Below are 23,115 nucleotides of genomic sequence, written 5' to 3'. Positions count from 1 at the left end.
TGTCCGTACAATTATGCGTGATGTCGCAAAATATGACAGTAATAGTGTAGGAATAATTCAGAAAGACAAGTGCGTGAGTAAACGTGTAACCAAGTGTAATATTCTTTTGATTTTATGAGATGAAAGGCCAGAAAAATATTGATAATTCACAACATGATCAAAGTTATTAATGTTGATGCGACTCTAATTAGAATTTGGTTGAAACTTTATTCCTAAATCTATTTGAATGTTATTTTTTAAAATAAAAGAAAAGATCGAAAGAGAACGTTGGTGGTATAGAGTAACGTCACTCTTTTACTTACCGAAAGATATAATTATATCCTTCAGTGAATTATATATATGTATATACTATGTTTTATGTATATATATATGTATATATAAAATTCAGTGCGTTAACGTGTCACGAAGACGTTCGCTGTCGAAAAAAAGAGACGAAGTAGTTCGGGGATGTCTGCAAATTTCCAGGAATGTTGTCGCAGGTCAAGACGACCTGTCGTACCATTTAAGCTTATGTGCTAACAGAATAATGGGTAAACTTATCTCTTCTCTGGTGTGAAGCGAAATATTATAGAGCCGGTATTGTGGGCTAAAGGGACAAAGGCTCTGACTAGAGGTGACAAAAGGGAAATCTATAGATTTCTGTGTATAGATTTCTATGTATACATAGATTTGTGGTAGATAACTTTATAATATGAGAGTCAGTAAAGAGTGTATATATATACATAATGGTTTCTCTTACCCTCCTGATAACTTTATTTTGTTTTCGAAGCAAGCAATGAATGAGTAGTCTGAATTAAGTTGTCGTCGAGTATACATTGTATGTTTATTCCTTAATTATCTATTAAAACAAAACGAATTCTCTTGTATTCAATTTTTTGTAATTCAATTTTTAGGATCGTATCATATATCCTAATATACTACAGATTTCTTATTATAGATTTCTCGTAATGTAGATTTCTCAGAGAATCACTAAAAAATTTGTAAAGATTATGAATAGAGAAATTAGCGTAGTGTAAAAGAAATTTTGAAAAGCATCAACTTGTCTTATATTCAGTATTGTTCGAGTTATCATTTCTGATCGTATCGAAGAAAACTCCGATTACCTATTTCAATTTCATGTGTCCTCAATAGTAATCCCGTCACGTGTCGACCATCGCGGGAGTTCGAAGTGCATGATCTACGATTGTGCCTATATTGCATTGCGCATTTTATCGCGAACATTGGATGCATTGTGCCCGTTTACGAGGTGAAGTCCGTGAATGCATTCCATGAGTTTTAGAATGTATAGCAAAGCGCAATAATGACATTTGACCCTCTTCAGCGTCACGTTTTCGGACATTTTCTTTATTGCCATATTTTTCGTTCTCTCTAGTTGCATATGAATCATAGTATACAGAGTGTCTCACAACTACCGCATTTTCTCTTAAGAACGTATTCTTGAAGTAATTTTGAGACAAAAATTCTAATACAAAAATATCGAAGCTACAATAGTTTTTGAATTATAATTGGTTAAAGATAGTTTGTAATTTAAAAACTATTATAGCCTCGATATTTTCATATTAGGATTTTCGTCTTAGAATATTCAAAAGAATCTAGAAATAATAATAGAGGCTATGAAAGTAAAATGGTTTTTGACTTATAAGCATTTAAAGTTAGCTTATAATTAAAAAAAATTATTGTAGCTCGACATTTTCGTATTAGGATTTTCGTCTCAAAATTACCTTAAGAATATGTCTTTAAGAGGAAATGCGCTAGTTGTGAGACACCCTGTATATATATATTTTTTATCCTTTTGTGAAACTATAATGTTCTGTAAAAGTAAAATATTGATTAATATGCTGAGAGAGATGTGTAAAAATAATTTAAAAAAATGTATATTTTTATATGTAGAAAATCTTTTTATTAAACTCTGATATTTTATATTTTGCCTTTAAAGGTGTTTTATAATATTCTTTGAAATCGATTTTATGGCCTCAACTTTTTTATACTATGAAATCGCAACAAAAATTGGGTCACAATATTTACTAAATTTTTTTAACACATCGAATATCTAATAACACTTTATTGAAAAAGAACTTTGTATAAAAGCATTTTTTAATAAAACTTTCGAAAGCCAATAATTTGAGGTGGTTTATATTGTGACATATAAAGATCAAACATGAGATAGACAAACAAAATAAAAATAAAAATAATCATATAAAAATTTAATTTTATAACTAGATATCAATTTAGAGAAAAATGTTTTAGTTATTGATCACATTTCTGGAAAAAAAAACAATTAATTACACTTCAAGTATCTGATTTTTTTATATTTAAGAATTAAATAATTGAACAAATTAAAATCTAGAATTTTTTTGTTAAAGAGAAACATTTATTTCAATATCCGCAAATAAGCGTTAAACATTTTTTTTACAATACTTTACTGCACTTTCTTTGCTTCTGTATTTCCTCTTTCCTTTCTTTCTTGCTTCATCTTTTTTCTTTTTCACTTGTTCTAACTCTTGTCTATCTTGTTCGTTTTATTTTCTCATTCGACTCTCTTGAGTCGCGTGAGTATACAGAAATGTGGGATCAATAGGGTGGAGAGTGTGGGAGCTACCCCCAGCGTTATTCCGTGACTCATAATACACACTTGCTCGAACCCATGCTATGGTAGGTTTGCCCCGTGACTCTTAGTTTTTAAACTATTTTTGTAATATACTTTTTTATTTGCTCCGGAGAGCACGCTTTTCTTATTGATCGTTTTCATAAAAAAATGTTCTCTGTTCCATCATACCTGCCTCTACAATTCCTACAATTTCAGTCAAGCCATCTTGACTTAAGAGGATGCTGGAGTACCAAATTATCACATTACAGTCGTATAAAAATCTTCGAATTGACTGAACGAAATAAAAAATCCTTTTATAGGATTAAAGTAGATGCAAAATTAGGAGGTAGTGCAGTGGTCCTTGTACTAAAATCGAAAAAATGTTAAAAAGTTTTTTATCGTCATTGCGATAACTTGATTCTGTCATTGTCCAGTCGATCATTTGGTTTTCTGCCAGCGCACTTTTTTGGACAAGCTTACACCGCGATGAGTCATAGCTTGTCAATGCGTTTCCCGTGTATCGACCTGCTACATGGACGAAACGCAGGATTGGTTAGCACTCACCCCTGCGGGGGAGGAATCGATTCGGCATAATGGAATATAATTTAATTTCGCCATTAAACCGCATGTTCGATTCAGTACAGAAACGGTGACGTCATCCAATGAATTACAAGCGTTGTTGATACACTTGGTTGATACTATCTAAACATGGATTCTTTTTATACCAAGGGTTGAAATTGTTATAATACCGATGATCTCAAATTTCAATGCTGAAGGCGGTTCAAAATAATCTTTTTACTTTTTAATCGTACAAATATTTAAGGGATCGGTGAAAATATCGATTAAGAGACCAAGCTTCAATGACCAATCTTAACATATATTATCAAGTTCATGACCCTGAGTGACCTCCAACAAGTTTTAGCCGTCGCTCGTCTTTCGTTCAAAAATTATTAATAAAAAAATTTTGAAAAAAATAACATCTTATTTCGGCTATATATAATATCAGAAACTATTCTAGATTACTAATTTTAGAAAAAAAAAACAAAAAAATATTGCTGCAAGTCGGGTGCCAAATTTACAAAGCCGAAATAAGACATTATTTTTTCAAACTTTTTTGTTAATAACTTTTTAACAAAGGACGAGCGATGGCTAAAACTTGTTGTAGATCACTCAGTGTCATGACCTTGATAATATATGTCAAGGTCAAGGTCATTGGAGCTTGGTCCCCTAATCGATATTTTTATCTTAAGAACTTCTAAAGACAACCGTAATCAACAATTTTTTCGAAATTAATTTTCTCTGAATTATTGAGTTCATTAATGTTTTTTGAAATAAAATATTATATACATACTTAATATATGAATACGTCGTTCGTGTTTTGTATATTGCATAAACATCAAGATAAATTCAATATATCATAATATCGTTTCGAAACTTGAATCTTGAATTCAATAATCTAAAACAGAGAGAAATCTTTGAGAAATGAAAATTATTTTTATTTAATTTATATAAATGTTAAAGCGTTTTATTAAATAACGTTTAGAACCATCGAGAAAAATTGTGTTTTTCGGTTTTTTTCCATATCTGTGAACATTATAGGAAAACGTTCTGTTTCTAGTGTGATTCAGGCTGTGTACAAGTAAGCTGAATAGACCCAAGTTTGCATTACCTCAAATATGCGATACGCGATCGTGCCTCGCAATCAACGTTATCGGCATTCGCGATATCCGGTATGAAGGAAAAACGGAATCTAATAATCAAACGTTGAGATACCTGACGCGTATCTCGAGAATAGAAAAGAACGACCGGATCGGTGATTGCCCGTCGCCGCTGTCGTTCCACGCACGCCGTTCCACGTGTGTTCGAAAGCCGCGGTATATATACGCAACTATCACCTGCGCTACCAGTTCTCCGTTATTTCATTGCAAATTACTTGCCGAGCTACGAGCTGCGTTATACAGTTATCACAATGAGAAAGTTGTTCCGATCCGAGACGTAGAGACGCACGAATGACTTCGTCCGTGCGCGATTGCGACTCGGAGTTCACCGCGCGCAAGTCGTAAACCTTGAACGAATGGAAGAAAATCGCTGTGAAAATCGCAAATTAAATTTACAGTTTAACACTTGGTCCGCGATAGCGACCGTGGAATCGTCTAAATCTTGCTTGCTCCATTTTTATTCTTCAATGCGCGCTCGTTTTATTTTCAGACTACACTGAGAAAAAGAAGTTACTGATTAAAAAAAAATATTTAGTTGATTTAACTAAATGCGGTCACAGGCTGTAAAGCAAATATTTATTAATTCAAATAACATGTTTGAAATTAGATTTTGTTGACATGACTCACATATATTTAACCTAAATGTGTAAATACTTGAACTAAATAATCACTATACGAATTTTGTTGTAGTACCATTAAAGTAATTATGTAAGAATCTCAAGCACGATGAACAATGTCGCAAAAAAAATTTTGATATTCTAGCAATCAGCGTTCTACATGATTATTTTGATGGTTCAACAAAATTATTTTCAACAAAATATAAATTTCTAATACTTCAGCAAAACCATTCTTTCCGTGTAATCATTTTGATGATCCAAACAAAAATTTTCATCTATGTCTTTAAGTTTATCTAATTAAATGTTTAGGTAGGTATTTCAGTAAAATCGTTCCTTTCCATATACGAGTGTAAAAATTTGATAAGCTAATGCTGTATGTTAACGATAACATGAACTTAAAGGTTCAAAGGGATTTATTCACCCACGAGTATTACAGCGACGATTTTGCGTAAAGAAAAAAACATGACATGTATCCGTCATGAACAGAACAGAACTTGTATAACTACGAATAATAACTTGTATAACACAGAAGCGTCAATATTACCGGAATTACAGATTTTGCGCGGTCTAAACAAAATTCTCTACCTTCCTTAACACCGTACATGATCTAACAAGTCTTCATCGATTTAAAGCCTACGAAATGTACAGAATCAAAGATACTCTCAGGAATTTGATGCTTCTTCATGAGTTTTAAATTTAAGAAGTAAAGAAAATGGTAAAAGGCTTTAAAATTTCTTCCGATTGATTTTAATTGCTCGAGCTGATGTTTAATGTGTTTATGGGTCGCAGTTAGGATAGATTGAAGATTATTGTCTCACTTATATATAGAGAGTTAATTTTATTTATTTATTAAGTTATTCATGATTGACTGAAGAAAAATCTTGCGCGACTTCCTTCTTTCATTCCGCGTCGTTCGGCTAACCGGACCGCAAATCGTGCACACGTGACTCCAATGTTCCAGTCGAGATCTTGTATCTTTTTTTTTGTTTGCACTGTAGCGTGGCAAGGTGAGACGTCGCAAAAGAAGACTAAGAAGGACGCGGGCATCACGTATGGCCTTAAGAAGTCGCGTGGCCCTTGAATGGTTACTCGATGGAAATGAAAGTAACACGTATCGAATGCCAGCTAGCAGTGTGGACCGTGGATCTTTCATTTCTCTCTCTCTCTCTCCCTCTCCCTCTCCCCTCCCCCTCTCTCTCTGTCACTGCAACGGCGACCTGATTTATCCTTAAGTCAGCGCCGTGGCATAAATGTCGACAAATAGGATCGTCCTTGAACGATAAAAGCTCGCATTCCTCCCGAAGTAGTAGGTGAGAGACCGAAGAGATCTCGACCAGTATCATGTTTCATCGATTATCCAACTTTCTAAATTCTCATAGAATGTGGAAGCAAAAACGTCTATTAAGCTGGACCTCCACCATCAAAAATCAAGTTCGGAATAGAGTATTAAATTAGCACCTAAAAAGCACCAAATTTTTTACCTATTCTGAACCTAATTTTCAATGATGGGGGGGGGGTTGGGGGGGTGGGGGGGTCCAGCTTAATAGACGTGAAGCAAAACGTGTTTTTTTTTTATAATGAAGAGAAAAATTCTGTAGTGTTATTGAACCACAATGTCATGATGCAATTCTGTCCCGTAATTGGAGACTGCAACAATGAGATCAAGGAAAACGACAAAAAAACGATTGCAGAATTATTTTACGTAAAGAGCTATTTATTTAAGTTAATATGTTTGTTATTAGTGTGATTTCTTATTTCATTTATGAAATTTATAATCTAATCATTAATAAGACGTGGAAAGATGAAGAGTTGATGGTGGGAAAATTGCAACACAGGTCTGATTTACAAGCATAAGGGTGAAAGGTCATTACCCTTTGAATATACAGAGGATCAGTGTGTACGATGCTAATTTTAATATGTCGTCAAAGTTGCGACTACGGATACTAACTTTTGTTTGTATACTTTTCTTCGGATAACTGAATGTTAATACGTCCAGTTTCACTTTTCGTGCCGAGCCGCTAAACGACGTTCAGAAATCTTTCGGTGCATGTTGCTTGCGAAATTCCTCATTGTCCCGTGGAAGAGGTGGAGGTGGAGGAGGAGGAGGAAACGAGGGGCGTATGTGTGCCAAGAGGTTTTTCTCAGTCGTCGACCGCGATAGATACGGTCGGATTGTTCGTTCGACGGCGAAAAGTCTTCACTCTCTTGGCGGCGAAATCGACAATTTAGATATGTTTCAAGAAATTCAAAAGAAAAAAAAAGGATAAGTTTTTTTTTAAGAATAAGTCTTATTAGAATTTTTTTGTATGCGTATTTATTCAAACGACTACGTCTTTTTTTTTAATCGTTCTCTATAAAAGCGTGATACAGAATATACCTACTAAATCTCATTTTGTTAACGGTCTTTAAATCTGCGATCTCTTTTTTTATACATCTTTATGTCTTAAAAGAGTGACTAAGTCAATAAGTAACGTTACTATACATCCATTTTTGAGAACAAAATTAAACTTACTTATTGACTTACCTATCGTATTTCAAATTTTTATCATATTCAATGTTTATCATATTTATACAAGTCAATTAATGAATATACATGGAATATTAAAATGTATTTAAAACATTGTAAAACTTAAAAAATACTTTATTAATATAAAGTTGCATTCATATGTACTATTCAATATTCTTTTCTAAATAAGTCGCGTATATTTTAATAAGTATTGCGAGTAGTCAAATTTTTAAAATCATTTTCTTTGTTTGTGCTTTTAGGACCAATTCGAGAATCTGTCCCTGCACACACAAAAAGGGATAGAGTTTCTCGAGAGGTATGGCCACTTCATACGCGATCGTTGCGCGATCGAATTCGAATACGCAGCGAAACTCAGGTGAGAGACATAACAACTTCCTAAGAATGTAAATAAAGAAGTACGGAAGATTAGAGGAGATACTTGACACTTTCGAAGCATTTATACTCTATGTGCTAAATGCTACTTCGATTTGCGCTATTATAGATATTTTAATAATTGTTATAAACTTTTATAATTAGATTATTAAATATAAATAATGTAACAAAGAAGGGCTACGAGCCTAAAACAAATCGTTTAATATAAATTTGACTTACCTAAAATAAAGATGAAAATAATCATATAAAATAAACGTTTCGATATAATATCAGGTTATTATCAATGTTGACGGAAAATTAGTATTGTAATATAAAATTATAAATTATAAAATTCGTTAACATAATAAATAAATCCAATCATAAGATGTTCAACATAAATGCAATCTGAGCTAAATCCAATTAGATAAATAAAATTCATAATTATTTATTATGTTAATGAATTTATTTAATTTATTGAGCCGTTTTACTTAATTTTAAATTATTAGATATATTTATTATCTTTCTCAAGGTTTTCTTCAAATATATAATCTGCATTTCAATTTATTGCGTGATTAATTCGGGGCATTCTGTATCAGAAGTTTCATACAAAAAAACCGTAAAAAATTAGAAAAATTTTGAATTTATTTCTGTTTACGTTACACTTTTGATCTGTTTACATATAGTTTTATTACATGTAGTTATTTTTATTTTTTTAATTTTAGGTTTGCTTTTTTGTATTAAAATTTACATTATATTAAAGACGATGAAAGAGAGGTGCGTAAAAAATTAAAAGGAAAAATAGAGCGATGAAATATCTCCCCTAGTTTTGAAAATAATTTAGAGCGAGACAGAGAAAAAACAAAGGATCAATAGCAGGTGCGTAGAGACTCTCTCGGAATGTTTTCGTATACCTGGCATATCTTGTGTACCCTGTCGTGCGAGTCGATGTGCTTGTACACGATGTTACTTTTTTTTTCCGAGTGCCTCGACAAAGGGTGAGGCATCCGAAGCGAAATAATTTCAACATTTTGTATAACGAGCGTGTCTCACGCACCTCGCGGGTTTAGAGACGAGGCGAGATCTGTAGCGACTAATATTATGTTAAAGGAATCCCTTGTCCGTTCCGTGAATGCCGTCCACTGTGGCGTACTTTTGTTCTATCGGGTGTTTCGAAATCCATTCACTCCGGTCGCTTAATTACTCCGTTTTGCATTGCGCTTAATTACTTCGTCGCATATTCTGAAATGTCGAGCGCTGTATGCAACATTAATAGTAATTAATTGTACAGTCTATCGTTTGACATAATCAATGAAAATATATAGTCGGAGTGAAATTTTAGAGATACAATGGGGCGCAAATGTTTATTGTTCTTCATTTTTAAATACACCTTATACCGAACTCACAATTATACGCTCTGTCGTAATTAAAAATATTTGAAATTGTTATGCCACGTAACTTGAGGCGTGAACTTTCATAAGAAAATTAATCATGGTAATTGTATAATTACAATTATCATGATTAATGTCCTTATGAAAGCTTAATGTATACATTATACTGTGTGATACAATTGAATTGTTATACAAATCGTAAATTATATGAATTCGCAATTAAATTGACATGTCTGACGAGAAAATTAATGAAAAAATGTACAAACTATTCTTACCGTCTAAATCGATTTTGACGAAATGAAGGAATTAATTAGAGGTAGACGTGCTACTGCGAGCAGTGATTTCACGCGCTTCGCTGCGCACGTTCGCTCTTGCCGCTGCATACAAATCATCGCACTCACGCGTCCTTCGTCTTAATGCGCTGCAATTTCCAGCGTCTAGCTAGACCCTCGATTCACTTTCGTATAAAAGCGTGGCGGTCAGTGTACGCGTATTCTGGGACGATTCTGGGAAAATTGCCACGACTCCATACAATATCCGAAAAATTACGCGATCGTCGAGTAACTGGAGGCTCACCCGGATGTCCAACGTAGTACAACAGCATCTGGGAATTCGGCAAATTGCTCAAAAAGGGATCGAGCGTGTATCTGATGATACTTGAAAAGTCTTAAAATATTTTATTGTGCAGGAGAATTATCTAGGTATAAACTTCCGCTATTTCCTTCTCCTTTTTCGTTCATTTTCTTTTTCCTCTTCGTGTTACTTTGCTATATCAAGACCGTGTGAGATTTAATGTGATAGTGTATTTATAGATGGACGTGGCGCGCCATAAAAATTAAAACGACACGCCCAGATTCGTTTTAATCTGCGCCGCGATCAAAAATAATTCCGCGATCTGATATTTCTTCGATTACACCGCGGCGGCACAAATACGCGATTTGACCCCTTGATGCACCTCGACGAAATGACCACGTACATTGCAGTAAATTCGGTTCTTCAAGTAAATTTCGAAATGGCTGAATTCGATTGATTTATCCAAATATAAGCGTTATGAACTGCATCCGTAATAATAAAATTGTTTAATTCATTTATATTTATTTATTAATCAAGTTTAAAATTTCGTGGAAATTCAAACGGAAGAAAACGCTACACTATTGGTCGAGGAGATACTCTCACCTCAATCGAAAGTGATTTCCGATTTCTTGTATTCATGGTTATTTCAACGTGATTGCAAAGTGATTTGATTTGTTTTCCGACAGAAAGTTCGAGACGCGCGACCGAGCGTATGACGTATGTTTTTTTGTTCGATTTCAAATGATTTCTTGATTTCAATGACGAATGCTTGACTGTCTCATTTACTGAATTCCTCGTTGATTTCGTAGGTGAATACCTCCTCGCTATTGGCGATTCGTTTGTATGACGTCACAGGATTGTTTCGTTTTCGCGCGATTTGTCTGCTATTACACTGCATTGATAGTTCCGTAGTTTCTTTTAACGAAATTTTCGAAGAAAGTGTATAAAGATGACAAATATTTTAGAACCAGGTTTTGTGAAAGCTGACTCAACAAATCTACCGAAAATTGATGTGTTTATAGAGTCATAATTTTAAGGCTGCTATACAGGTCAGGAATACAAAGGCTGCAATGTAACAACTTTTTGATAGGACAAGTATTTTTAGAGTTATTAGTTTGTAACACTTTACGTGGGCCACCCTGTATATAGTTAAATGTTTTTATTACTTATGTCAAAATGATCCTAACAAAAATAATTTGAGTGTGTTGCGGTTCATCAGGTCGTCGAGTTTGACGGAACTATAACTTACGCTGGCTTTTGTTATGTGGCACTGTCGCAAATGCTTTATGCGAGCACTTTTTATTGTGTTTTTGCACATAGGCACAAACCATTACCGATAACCTTTCGGTTTACTCATTTGTTTTATTAATTACATTGTTAAAAATAAAGTGAGTATAAGGAAAGAATACGATGAGCTTTCGGCAACAACCTCGTGGCATCACGCGCGAGTTCGGGTAAACTCGGGTGATTCCGGAACGTTTGAATCACAAGTTAGTGGATTGCATTTTTGAATCAATATTATTTGATAAATATTAAGCATTTTGTGAAAAGAAAAGAAACTTGTTAACAAATATATGTATTCTATACAATGGAAGTGTTTTTTTAATACAACTTGAAGACCGAATTCCCAACCAACGGCTTTTTCCGTGACAGGAAGCGAGCGTGTGGAAATTGCGAGATGTGGCAATTCTTTGAGCATATTGTTGTATCGCTATTGAAACATTATTATAATTGCATTATAGTAACTGTTTACTATTCCACATATGTGTGATGTACTCTCAAAAACTGATGCGATTTGTAGAAAGATTATTTAGAATATAGGATTAAGAAAAACATAGAATTTCTAATACAGATATGAAGTCATTTAATAGGCTTAATGCATTCATAGAATAACATGCATTATATGGAATAAAATTATGAAAAATGTAGCATAATAGCGAAAATTTTTCAAATCTAATCGTAGCGCGAATATCACGAATTAAAGAAGTTATTATTGTTGTTTGATGAATGGAGTTACGATATATTCCTTAGAATACTATATATTCGCATATATGACTTTAAAAATATGTTGATTTAATTGTGCTATCTCTTTATATTTATTAAATTACTCTGTACAATAAAAACATAATTTTCAGTAAAATTTGTAAAATAGATTAATGCCTAATTCAGACTGGACGCAGCAAACGTCAAGCAGCGGAGCAGCAACCAATCAGTGAGACGATATTTACAGTGGCATAAACAATATCGCCTTGCTAGTTGGTCGCTGCTCCGCTGCTTAACACTTAGTGCGTTCAGTCTGCACTAGGCATAATTCGTCAATTATTAAAAATTATTACCAAAATTAATAACTGAAATTATTACTCAAAATTATACTAAAAATTATTCTCAATTATTTGAATGAATAATCGCAAACGATAAACTCGGAGGTAATACAGAGATCATTTCTCCGATTAGTTTACTTCCGGGTAATCTGATAGTTCCTGCTATTCGCCTAACATTTACCGGCGATGTCATTTCACCTTCGTGAGAAACGTGCATCAATAATCTTATTTCTCTCTTCTCTGTTACAGGCGTCTCGTGAAGAGTTATCAACCGAAGAAGAAGGAGGAGGATTATCAGTAAGTATAAAAGTTATATATATATAGTATATATGTTCACGTACTCTCTCTCTCTCTCTCTCTCTCTCTCTCTCTCTCTCTCTCTCTCTCTCCTCGAATTACTGACGATCTCATACAGATTATTGAATCTATCGGAAAAAGTAACAAACATATGTTTAAATTGTCTGTGGTCGAAATGAATTATATCACTAGTTAATCGAGGGAAGTAGATAATTGTACCATTTGACGAATGAAATAGTAATTTTCTGAGGTGATTATTTTCAAAACAAAAGTTGTATAAATTAGCATGGATACTTATTTTTCAATTTTATCTCTTACGATATAAAAATATATTCTGCAATTATATGCACACACATACAACGCGTTGGAATTCATCGCATTCTTGAATATAACCAAGATTTATTAAGGCAAAAAAATGTACGGCGAGATTATTTCCTTCGAGAACCTCTACTGATCTTTAATTTCATAGGTACCGAGTTCTGTGGAGCTATAATTAATTTTCTGACTCGACGCACAGAATGTGTACTGCGCGAGTAATTAAGCGCGCATAAGAGCGTGGTTAGGTCAGAGTTAAAATAAATGGCAGTTAAAGCAGAATCAAGGTAAAAGTAAAGCGAATTTTATCTCAACAGATATTCTCCAACTTTTCACTCCTGCTTTTCACTCTCGCGCAAAATTTTTTCATTTCGTCACTTGCAAACCAAGTAAACGTCAATGTAAATACGTTTTGTAAACTCTAATGAAATAGAAACAGGAGCAACCTGTTTATCTTGAGACCTAGAATCCAATCCTGATCGAAATTAGAAAGTTATCATCAATTTTTGTTCAATAGAAACGTGATATTAACATCTTATAGTTTTAGATTTTTATTTTTTGCGCTTAAATGCGATCTCTTTTCTATCAGAGACTCTAAAACTTAGGAAAGAATCAGAATTTTATAAATTACACAGGCCCACAAAAAAAAATATCTTGTACTGGGGTGGGTATTTTGATAACACAGGCCTACCTGGGTCAAAAACCTCGAAATCTGTTTTTATATTATTAATAAAAGGAGATTTCGAGGTTTTTGACCCATTTTTTTGCTCTAGATTGAAAATTTGCCCTTGATGGTCCTATTTTTATGTCAGATTCGTATTCAGCGACTCAAAATACATAAGAATAGCTGGGTCTCCACCCCAGCACAGGATTTTTTTTTTGTAGGCCTGTTATCAAAATAAATTATATAAAAACTAAAAACGATTTTTTTAATAAGACTCTAATTTGATGCAGAAATTATACTCTGCAGCATAGGCGAGATGCTTATAAGTTCAATAACTCCGCAACAGAGATCCTATAGCACTCACAGTTATTTCGTTATTAAGCAGTATAAAGAATATGTCATGCTCGGTGTTATGCTTAATCGGCGTGGGCCGAGATTTAGGCTCTTCTCGTTCTACGAAATCAGCTTGCGTCAGCGTTGTGTAGATCCGAAATTATTCTTGTTGTATATGCAACAATTATTATTTTAAATTTATATTAAACTATTTAAAAAACAACTAGTTAAATTAGCTGACGTTATTCATGCATTTTATATTTATAATTAAGGGACAAGAGAGTTAACTTATATGAAATGCAAATTGTTTAAAATCATTAATGTTTCTTGACAAGAGACATTAAAATTTACTAATTAAAAAATAGCAAACTAAAGTATTAGACAAAAAGTCGAAGAGGAGAGAAAGTAAAGTAAAGTAAAGTAGAAGAGAGAAAGCAGACGTCTTAAAAATATTAAGAAAGTAGTATAAAAAGAAAGAATTGCGAATTTTAATCAAACGAAAATAAACATCTACGAAAAAAGAAAATAGATAAGGGATAAAATAAATGTAGAACAAAGAGAGAAGAACGCGCTTGTGTTCTTTCAGGTATAGTCCTTGTCGGGCGTTTAAAATGGAATTGAACGAAGTGAACGATCAGGCCGGTCAGCGGGAGGTAATCGCGGAAAACCTCCAGGCCAACGTCCTGCGGGAACTTAACATCCTGGTTAAGGACTTCAAGGAGGATCGCAAGAAGCATCTGCAGGAGGGCGCGCAATTAATGGCCACCCTAGCCGGTCAGATCGGCAATCTGGAGCGTGCCAGGAAGGCCTACGAGAAGGCTTTCCGCGAAGCGGAGCGCGCTGTGGAGAACTACCAGCGAGCGGACGCGGATCTTAATCTTTCGAGAGCAGAGGTGCGTGATAAAAAATTTCCTATCATTTTGTAATAAATCCCGCCAGCTCTTGTGTGCTGGGTACCGATCATGTAATTTTTTAGAACGGAAACGTGAAAAGTGAAAATTTTTATGTATGTACATATGAACATATACACACATACATACAAAAAATTTTCACTTTTCACGTTTCCTAAGGAAAAAGTTACATGATCGATACCTTGGTCTTTTTGAAAGTGGCTTAACATGTATACAATAAGTGGAAAGAAGAATCAGTAGTATCATTTCGACGGTATATAGACAGAATCTCAAGTTTTTCCATGGATAGATAGAACGCGTGAAAAAATTATGCCTTTAAATTATGAACGATTGATGAAAATTGTATATATTGACGCTCTATGATGACCAATTTTTTTTCTGCAACGAGCAGGTCGAGAAACAGAGGATGAATATGACTATGAAGACCCAGCAGAGCGAGGAAGCCAAAACGGAGTACGCGAATCAGCTACAAAAAACGAATGACATGCAGACGTTGCACTACCACACAGCGATGCCGGAAGTGTTTCAACATCTTCAGGTACTACTTTATCATAACTGTGCGTGGTTGCGTCCACGTTTTATTATATTTGTTTGTAATATTATTCTTATGAAAAATATTCTGCCTTTTGTCATTGTACAAGGGTTCAAAGAACTGTGCATGGATGTATATGTTTAATGTAATAAAAAAATATGAAATAATGATATTTGTCGACATATTTGACATGTTTAAACAATCGTGGATTAAATTATATATACGCTAATCAAATACAAAGTTAAATTTTAATTAAATTTGAATTAATTTTACTCAAAATAACGTTAATTTGTCTGTGCCCTTAATTACAAATTTACCAATATCAATTTAATAAATTAATATTATTAACTTCCTAATTGGAAATTATTGCAATGTTGTCTCTCAATTTAATGTTCCAATTATCTTATTAATCTTTTACTTATTAATCCTTTTCTCATGGGTAATTCTCTCTTATATGTCATGCTTTTGCCGCAGGAGTTGGACGAGAAGAGGATAAAAAACATGCGGAATTATATGATGAAATCTGTAGAGATTGAGCGAGCAGTGGCACCGATAATTGCCCAATGCCTAGACGGCATTGAGAAGGCGGCGAACGAGATTAACGAAAAGGAGGACACAATGTTGTAGAGCGGTTTCCAGCCACCCGGAGATTTTCCCTTTGAAGATTTATCGGTTGCTAAGAACTATGAGAGCAACAGTCAATTGGCTCAGCCCGTCATGCAGCCAATCCATAATCACCTCACGGTTAAGGGTACCGTCTCCGGTGGCAAGATCAAGAAGAGGGTCGGCCTCTTCGGGATCTTCGGCAGTAATAAGGTAGATACTCGTCCATTGCTCTGAAAGATTATTGCGATTCTTTTGAGATCATTGGTGCACGTTCTCAATGCATAGGATGTATTGAAAAGATAAGTGGAAGTCCTTGAATTTAATGAAACCTGCTGATAAGTATTGAAAAATAATTGAGAATTTAGTATTTTTTTCGCGGATTTTTTTTAATTCTTTGTTTGACATTTTTAATTTAATATAAGATAAGCTTTATACGATTATTCATTATTACTCTTTGATTATTTTAATTTTATAAATTTTTATTACAATAGTATCTTTTCAGACACCCTATATTATGCATTATATTTCTCGTGAAGTCGTCGAGTTTGGGCGATTTCATAAAATTTTGCAACAATCCTTTTGCGTATATCACAATTACATAGTTGCAAAATTTTTTAGTCCGTTGAAAAAATGATTCCTGATTGTTTTTAATTCGCAATGTTATAAGCCGAAGACTCGAATGACCCAAAGAAGAGCTAACGTAACTTACTGTATTATTTATTTATTACCTTTTGCGAAGTTGTGAGAAGGAAAAGATAATTACAAAAGATTGCAGATTATTTTTATAACATGCATGACAATTCTTTGTGAAGTATTATTTTATTCTTTTATCATTTATGTATGTATATTTTGCATCTCCTTATTCGCCAACATATAGGCCTGCTCTTATTATGTGCACACAAATATCTATTGCGCATGTACATTAATAGATTCCCTATTCTTCTGATCTACAATAACGTTATTTATGAGCGACTTCTCAATTATGTTTTATACACTGTTATTTATGATTATTCGAAGCGCTTTTTGTATCTTCAAATTATTATTATTTGAAGTGATTTCGACCTTTTATAATTCATAATCGCTTTTGCGATACAGCAAACTCTATTTATATATGATAATATGAACTTATATAATATGGACTGATAAATTCAATTTGAAGATTCAAAATTTTAATCATAATTAAGGTTAATTATAAAGTAGTAAAAATGTTTTGTGTTCGTTCCCTGCTAAAATGTAAGATTTTGTTAATTTACTTAAATAGTAGCACACTTATTTAACATTTTTATATTATGACGGTATAATATGTATTATAAATATTTAATTTTTATTAAAAATTTTTATGTTAGATAAATTTTCGAGATTAATTTTTCGAATGCTTTTATACACTCCACTCTTAAAGTGTAAAAAGAATAATAATTATGTTTGATAAACTCTGATAAAAATTACAATACAGTTCAATAGTGTATCTTATTTTTATGCGTTCGGACTTTAATTCACTCTTTCGTTTGATCTCGCATAACGAAAAACATAACTTATTTTTCTTCTGTACTTTCTATTAATTTGGTGGATGGTTCAATCTGCCTCTGTGGTCTCTTGTTTCCAATCATCACGGGCTATGAATTGGGATGTTATCACACTTAGTAAGTACTTCGTAGCTCGCTTTTCCGCTCGCAATTATGTATAATGTATATAATAACTATTTATCTGCTTCATAAAAATAAAATACATATTAAAATATCTTATTAGAAGAGCGTGAACCCAACGGATATATTAATCTTAATCAGAATAAGATTGATCAATTATATTTACTGAATGTATAATGAATATATAATGAAATTTAATTAAAATTTTATATTTTGTAACCAAACTATTATTAATTAACTTCTCGTAAAATACAACAAGAAATACTATAGAATTAAACTGAAGTTTAATGTGAAAATAATTTACCATTTTGAGAATTGAGATAATTATATTTTAAAAAATTTATAACTCTTGTAAGAGATTTATGGAATAGTATTTGTAAAGTTAAAAAATTAAATTTTATATATATGAAATTGTATTGAAATTAATGTATTGTAAAATATCTTTGCATTGTTGAATAACGTTGTAAAACTTGAACTTAATTAATGTGAAATTATTATGTACAAAGTGAATCAACTTTTTGTTGTATTATGACATACATACATTATAAATATCTTATATTATTTAGGATTAATAATTTCCGAAATAATCTGAGTTCTCGCTTATGCTATTGCTGGAAGTCTAGCCTGTTCATTCGCTGAATGATACGCTTTTCGAATTTGTTTCATGCTAACGACAGAAGTTGATCGAGGTGTGCATAGCTTTAAAGGTCTGTCCTTTATATAATCGCCAAGTAATCCGATTGACCCTTTTGGTGCTTAGCTGAATGCTTACAAGTGCTCGAAACTTGCTAGTCTTCTTTACATACAGTAGTAAATAGATGGGACAGACAATCGTTTCTTTGAAAACAAAATTGTCTTGATAATTAATTCGATCATTTCGATTATTTAAAATTAAATTAAGGGAGTTCTTATATCTGCGAAATATATGAATCGTATGAATCAATTAAACAAATCTAATTTTTGCGAAAACAAAAGCTTTTGCGGGTCTACAAAATGCAAAAAAAAACTGTAAAATCTTGATATTTAATATCAGTTCGCGAATTTCTTAAAATCTAATTTCTGAAATTAAAGAAATTAAATTTTAATTCTTCTAACACACCATATTTTCCACCTTCTAGCACCAAACGGGTTAAATTATTCGTATTTCTAAAATAATTTGTTATGATTTTTTTTTATTATATACTGCAAAGAATACATTTTATTGATATTATCCATTATCGTTTAGAACAATGAGCGATATTGAATATTGAAGTTGTCCATCAATATCAATTTATGCTAGTTTTCACTAACCATTCGCAGATCATTAACAGAACGAATTCCTCCTGCAACAAAATGTGTTCCCAAACTTTCTCATCTTTCTTTCTGTTATTTTCCTGAGACCTAGACTGTAATATACTAAGTGAAAAGGAAGGAGGGGAGAGAGAAAGATACTCGTGTTTTTCAATCATAAAATTTTCTTAAATCATTCTTGTTTACATAATTTATAATTTTTTATACATTGGTATTAATTATTTGATTTTTGATAATATCGTTAAGTCCATTGCAAATAAAGTTTCTGGGTCTCAGGAATATGCACAGATAATTTCTCAAGGATCGATATTTATTGTAACAAATTCTAGAACAATGTGCCTGGCTACGGTGACGGTGCCAAGGAGGACTGCAGCGATTTGCCACCGAATCAGCGGAAGAAACGATTGCAGCAGCGACTGGACGAGATCCAGGCGAAAATCCAACAGGAGACTGCAGCGAGAGATGGTTTAATGAAGATGAAAGGCGTGTACGAACAGAATCCCGCTCTCGGAGATCCGATGAGTATAGAGGGCCAACTAAACCAGTCCAGTAACAAACTGGACAAGCTCGGAGTTGAATTGGCAAAGTTTCAAGGATTCCTCGAAGAAGCGATGCGTGCTGGTGCCAGTTTGTCTAGGTAAGTGCAGCTTTGTTAGAATTGTGCAAGGAAGTTATTGATATTTGTTAGTTATACAGAACAACCGCTCTAAAAGCAGGCAATGCTCATAATGTAACTGTGAAACGTGAAACATAAACGATATTTATATAGAGTAACACAGTTATAAATAATATAATACGTGCTTTTATACAACTTTATTGTGCTTAAAATAATAAGTTAAAATATAATTTTCTATAGAATTGTCTACATAGTTGAATAGATTAGTTTTTCTGCATAATGTATTTAATTCATCAAAGAAATGAAGAAGTAACTTGATGTGGTTTCAGCCCAAGTCAAGCACAGCGAAAACCTACTACTAACGGTTCGGCAACGAGGCCACTAAGTTCACGAAGAGGTAGTCATTCGGGTGGCGAGGAGAGCCTTTCGAGATCCGCTTCAGATTCGAGCGTCTGTAATGCGAACGCGAATCAACCGGTTCACAAGAAGAGCGCACCGAGCACACCACAGCCAATTCATGGGTAAGTCATCTTGGTAATACCAATTATTCTTGGTAATACCAAAATAATAGGGTAACGCACAGATCACATCATACTCCGAAAATTTCGGAACTTTTAAAATCCGTACATCTTGCTGTCATAAATTTGTTATTATTTGTACCGCGTTTTATCATTATTGAATATTTTACCGTTGTTTACCATCATTAATATTGTATTTTTGTATTCTATTATTATATTGCAATTATTGTATAGATTCTCTTTATTTGATAACATCCATAAATTCATACTTAGAAATATTGCAATGCTTTCGACTTTTATGCAACCGTTCTTATCAGAACTAAAAGACATAAGTAATAGAGATAATTTGAAGTACACTACTACATGAGTCATTGTCATTTTACTCGGTTCAACAAATTAGTCTGAGGCGAATGAAATTTTGCTATGTTCATAATCGCTTATAGGTTCAGATTAGATTACGATTTAGTTATGTGTCCGCGAAAGCGTTTGGTTTACGATGTTGAGTAGATTAGACACTTTACACTAGACAAATAGCCACGGTTTTCGCTTTATGGTACTGATGCACAGTTCCACGAACAGCCCGGAATCTGGCCTTGGTGAGTCGAGAACGTCGCTACCCGGCAGCGGCTGCGAGGATTATTATCATGACGAAGTGGACGCTCAGCCGCCACTGGGAACATGCCGGGCGCTTTATCCTTTCGATGGTAAGTCCCTTCCAATTTATACTCGGACAACGTGATTTATTTTTCTATATTCTCAATTTTAGAGATGAAGACACGAATGTAAGTTTAAAGTCTAACAGAGAGAAAGAACTATGATTATTTATTTTATATTTTTGTTATTGTAATGTTTAATTTTGTTATTATTTTATTTGCAGCAACTAGCGAAGGTTCCATACCGATGTACGATGGCGAAGAGCTATATATGATCGAGCTGGACCAGGGAGACGGTTGGACTAGAGTGAGACGCATTTCGCAACCGATCGAAGGTTTTGTGCCGACCTCGTACATAGAGTGTCATCTCTACAACACTTAGCCGCTTCTCCTAGGTTGTTAAAGAGAATCTTCGTGATGCGAAATCATTCAAAGGAGATTATAAACAAAGAAAATTTGGTGCCGTCGAAAACTTGAGGGTCATGTGTTGGACGAATTGACACAGGATATCGGGATGACAAGAGCGGATCGCAGGCCTAATCAATACTCTCGAACGATGGAAAGTCGAAATATTCTTAAATTTGGAGATGCAATCAGGAACTTGTGGACGTGGACAGGATTGTGAATATTCACAAATAAAGTATATTACAAAATTTCTCTTAAAATTTATAAGATTGATGAAAGATAAAAGATAGAATTCCTTATTCATATAGAATAGATAGGACTCCTTATTCAGGAAAAAAAAAATCTTTCATCAATCTAATGATCCGCAATCATAATCTATAGAAGTAGAAGCATCCGCGGAATCGAATTATCGCGTGCTAATACTCTCATATTCAACGAAATCGTGATCACACCTCCAAACACATCTCAAGGATTTCTGTTCGATTGATCGATCGATCGATCAGGAAGAAACAAAGGAACGATACAATACGAACAAATGCCCCAGCTTTGTGATCAATCAGTAATATAAGCGTAATAGGAATAAGATTGAGCTCATTTTTGGGCTTATTATAGATCCCTAAGAGATATATTTTGCCCTTATTCGGATTTATTTAATACTTTGTTATGTAATAATTAGTCTTGTAATTATCTGTTAAAAAGGTATTTAACAGATTTTAATAGCGTATTATTAATAGCGAATGTATTATTTACATTTACATTTAAATAATTATTTTCGTGATCTAAAAAGTCATACCATTTTTTTTTTATGAAGGCTCGCGGCGGTCGTACAGTCTTACTCGTATTATTATATTTTGAAATTATAAGTTGATATTAATGGCTGTTGATAATTATTAATGATAAATTTTTAACCACGGCTCTATTGTTACCGCGAGAAGAAATTCTACATGCCGAAGACCATATCGGGACCTGCATCCTTTTGCGTTTAATTCTCGTCGAAATTACTATTGATAACAATAATTATTACATTATTAATCTCCAAAGTTTTTATTTAAAAATACTGTACCTTGCAAACTGTACACTGTTTTATTGTGTAAATAAATAATTCTCTTTTTTATTATTTTAAATTAGTCTTATACGAAGGGTCACTGTGGCCCCTAAGTCTATCTACGGCAGGAAACTCATGAATCCAGAAGTAAGGGTTGAATTACTTGAATTTAGGCATCTGTATGATGGCGTTATGGTCTGATCATATACATACTCGATTATACGCATTTGTCACTTTTAATTTTTTAGCAGGAGCAAGAATCGAAACAGAAAAATTTTATTGGATAATTGTTGAAAAAATAATTATTTAAACTCGTAATTGGGAAATGCCAGATTTTAGTCAGCTATTGACACAATGGTTGACGAAAATAGTGCAATATTCTGATTAAAAATCTTCAGACGAATTTTCTGTCTCTATAAAAATTTATATATAAGTTCTTAAGCTCGCTGCAGAATTACACTAATGTAGCTGCTTAAGGATTAAAGTGCGACGTCTTTTCGTGAAGAGTCGATAGTGAAATGGTCCTTAATGCACTCACGTGACTTTTCGAGACGTATGCTTTTTCCGTGTGGATGTGCACGAAAGAAACATTTAACGACCTCGTTGAGAAAAAAAGAAGTAACTATCTTAGTAATAATAATTGCGCTCCGCCTACTCGTCACTTGCAAATTAATCATAACTGTTGTAATCGTCGCCGCACCGAAGTTTTATCGTTCTTTTGTATACTTGACTCGACGTCGTAAAAGGCGGCCGACTGTTACACGGACACGGCTTACTATCACGCTAAGAGAACACGAGACTGATCGCTACTAGAGTTTCGTCGTACTCGCGCGAGTCGAACAAAATCTTGACGTTTACTCGTAATCGAGATTGCAAAAATCTCGACAAGATTCTGAAATACATTGGCATCGAGACAAGAGTTACAGAAATTATGAAAACACAAAATGTACATAATACAGGATAAAATTCGGCAAAGGATTTATATGCATATAATTAAGATTTTATAATTTTGAATATTCAAATATATTCAATTTTATGAAATCGAGATTTTCCTAAAGTTATGCTTCTTCGGTTCCAAGGAACCGTATACTATATTTGTAGCATCTGAAATTTGTGTGCAAAGTCTAATTTTTAATTTTCCAAAGCGAAAAGGCTTTATAAAATTGGATGAATATATATCAGATGTGCCGAGATTTACGAAATTG

At 33.4% G+C, this 23,115-nt stretch overlaps 1 protein-coding gene across 1 annotated transcript in view; it reads left to right on the top strand.

The window, feature by feature from the left end:
- The window catches only part of Cip4 (formin-binding protein 1-like Cip4), a 41,048-nt gene extending 18,149 nt beyond the window's left edge, over positions 1 to 22,899 (top strand). Inside the window, 10 exon segments of the mRNA XM_018462108.1 lie at positions 7,689 to 7,804; positions 12,332 to 12,379; positions 14,278 to 14,584; positions 14,994 to 15,140; positions 15,609 to 15,950; positions 18,061 to 18,090; positions 19,003 to 19,310; positions 19,619 to 19,810; positions 20,375 to 20,511; positions 20,685 to 22,899. Coding sequence (XP_018317610.1) covers positions 7,689 to 7,804; positions 12,332 to 12,379; positions 14,278 to 14,584; positions 14,994 to 15,140; positions 15,609 to 15,950; positions 18,061 to 18,090; positions 19,003 to 19,310; positions 19,619 to 19,810; positions 20,375 to 20,511; positions 20,685 to 20,842 — 1,785 coding nt within the window. The 3' untranslated portion in view covers positions 20,843 to 22,899.
- The last annotated feature ends 216 nt before the right edge of the window (positions 22,900 to 23,115 follow it).

The sequence above is a fragment of the Mycetomoellerius zeteki genome, unplaced genomic scaffold (genome assembly GCF_001594055.1).
Source record: "Mycetomoellerius zeteki isolate Tzet28-1 unplaced genomic scaffold, Tzet1.0 scaffold135, whole genome shotgun sequence".
In the NCBI taxonomy this organism is placed as follows: Eukaryota; Metazoa; Arthropoda; class Insecta; order Hymenoptera; family Formicidae; genus Mycetomoellerius; species Mycetomoellerius zeteki.
The sequence above is the reverse complement of the archived record's forward strand: the minus strand, read 5'-3'. Positions and strand labels throughout refer to the sequence as shown.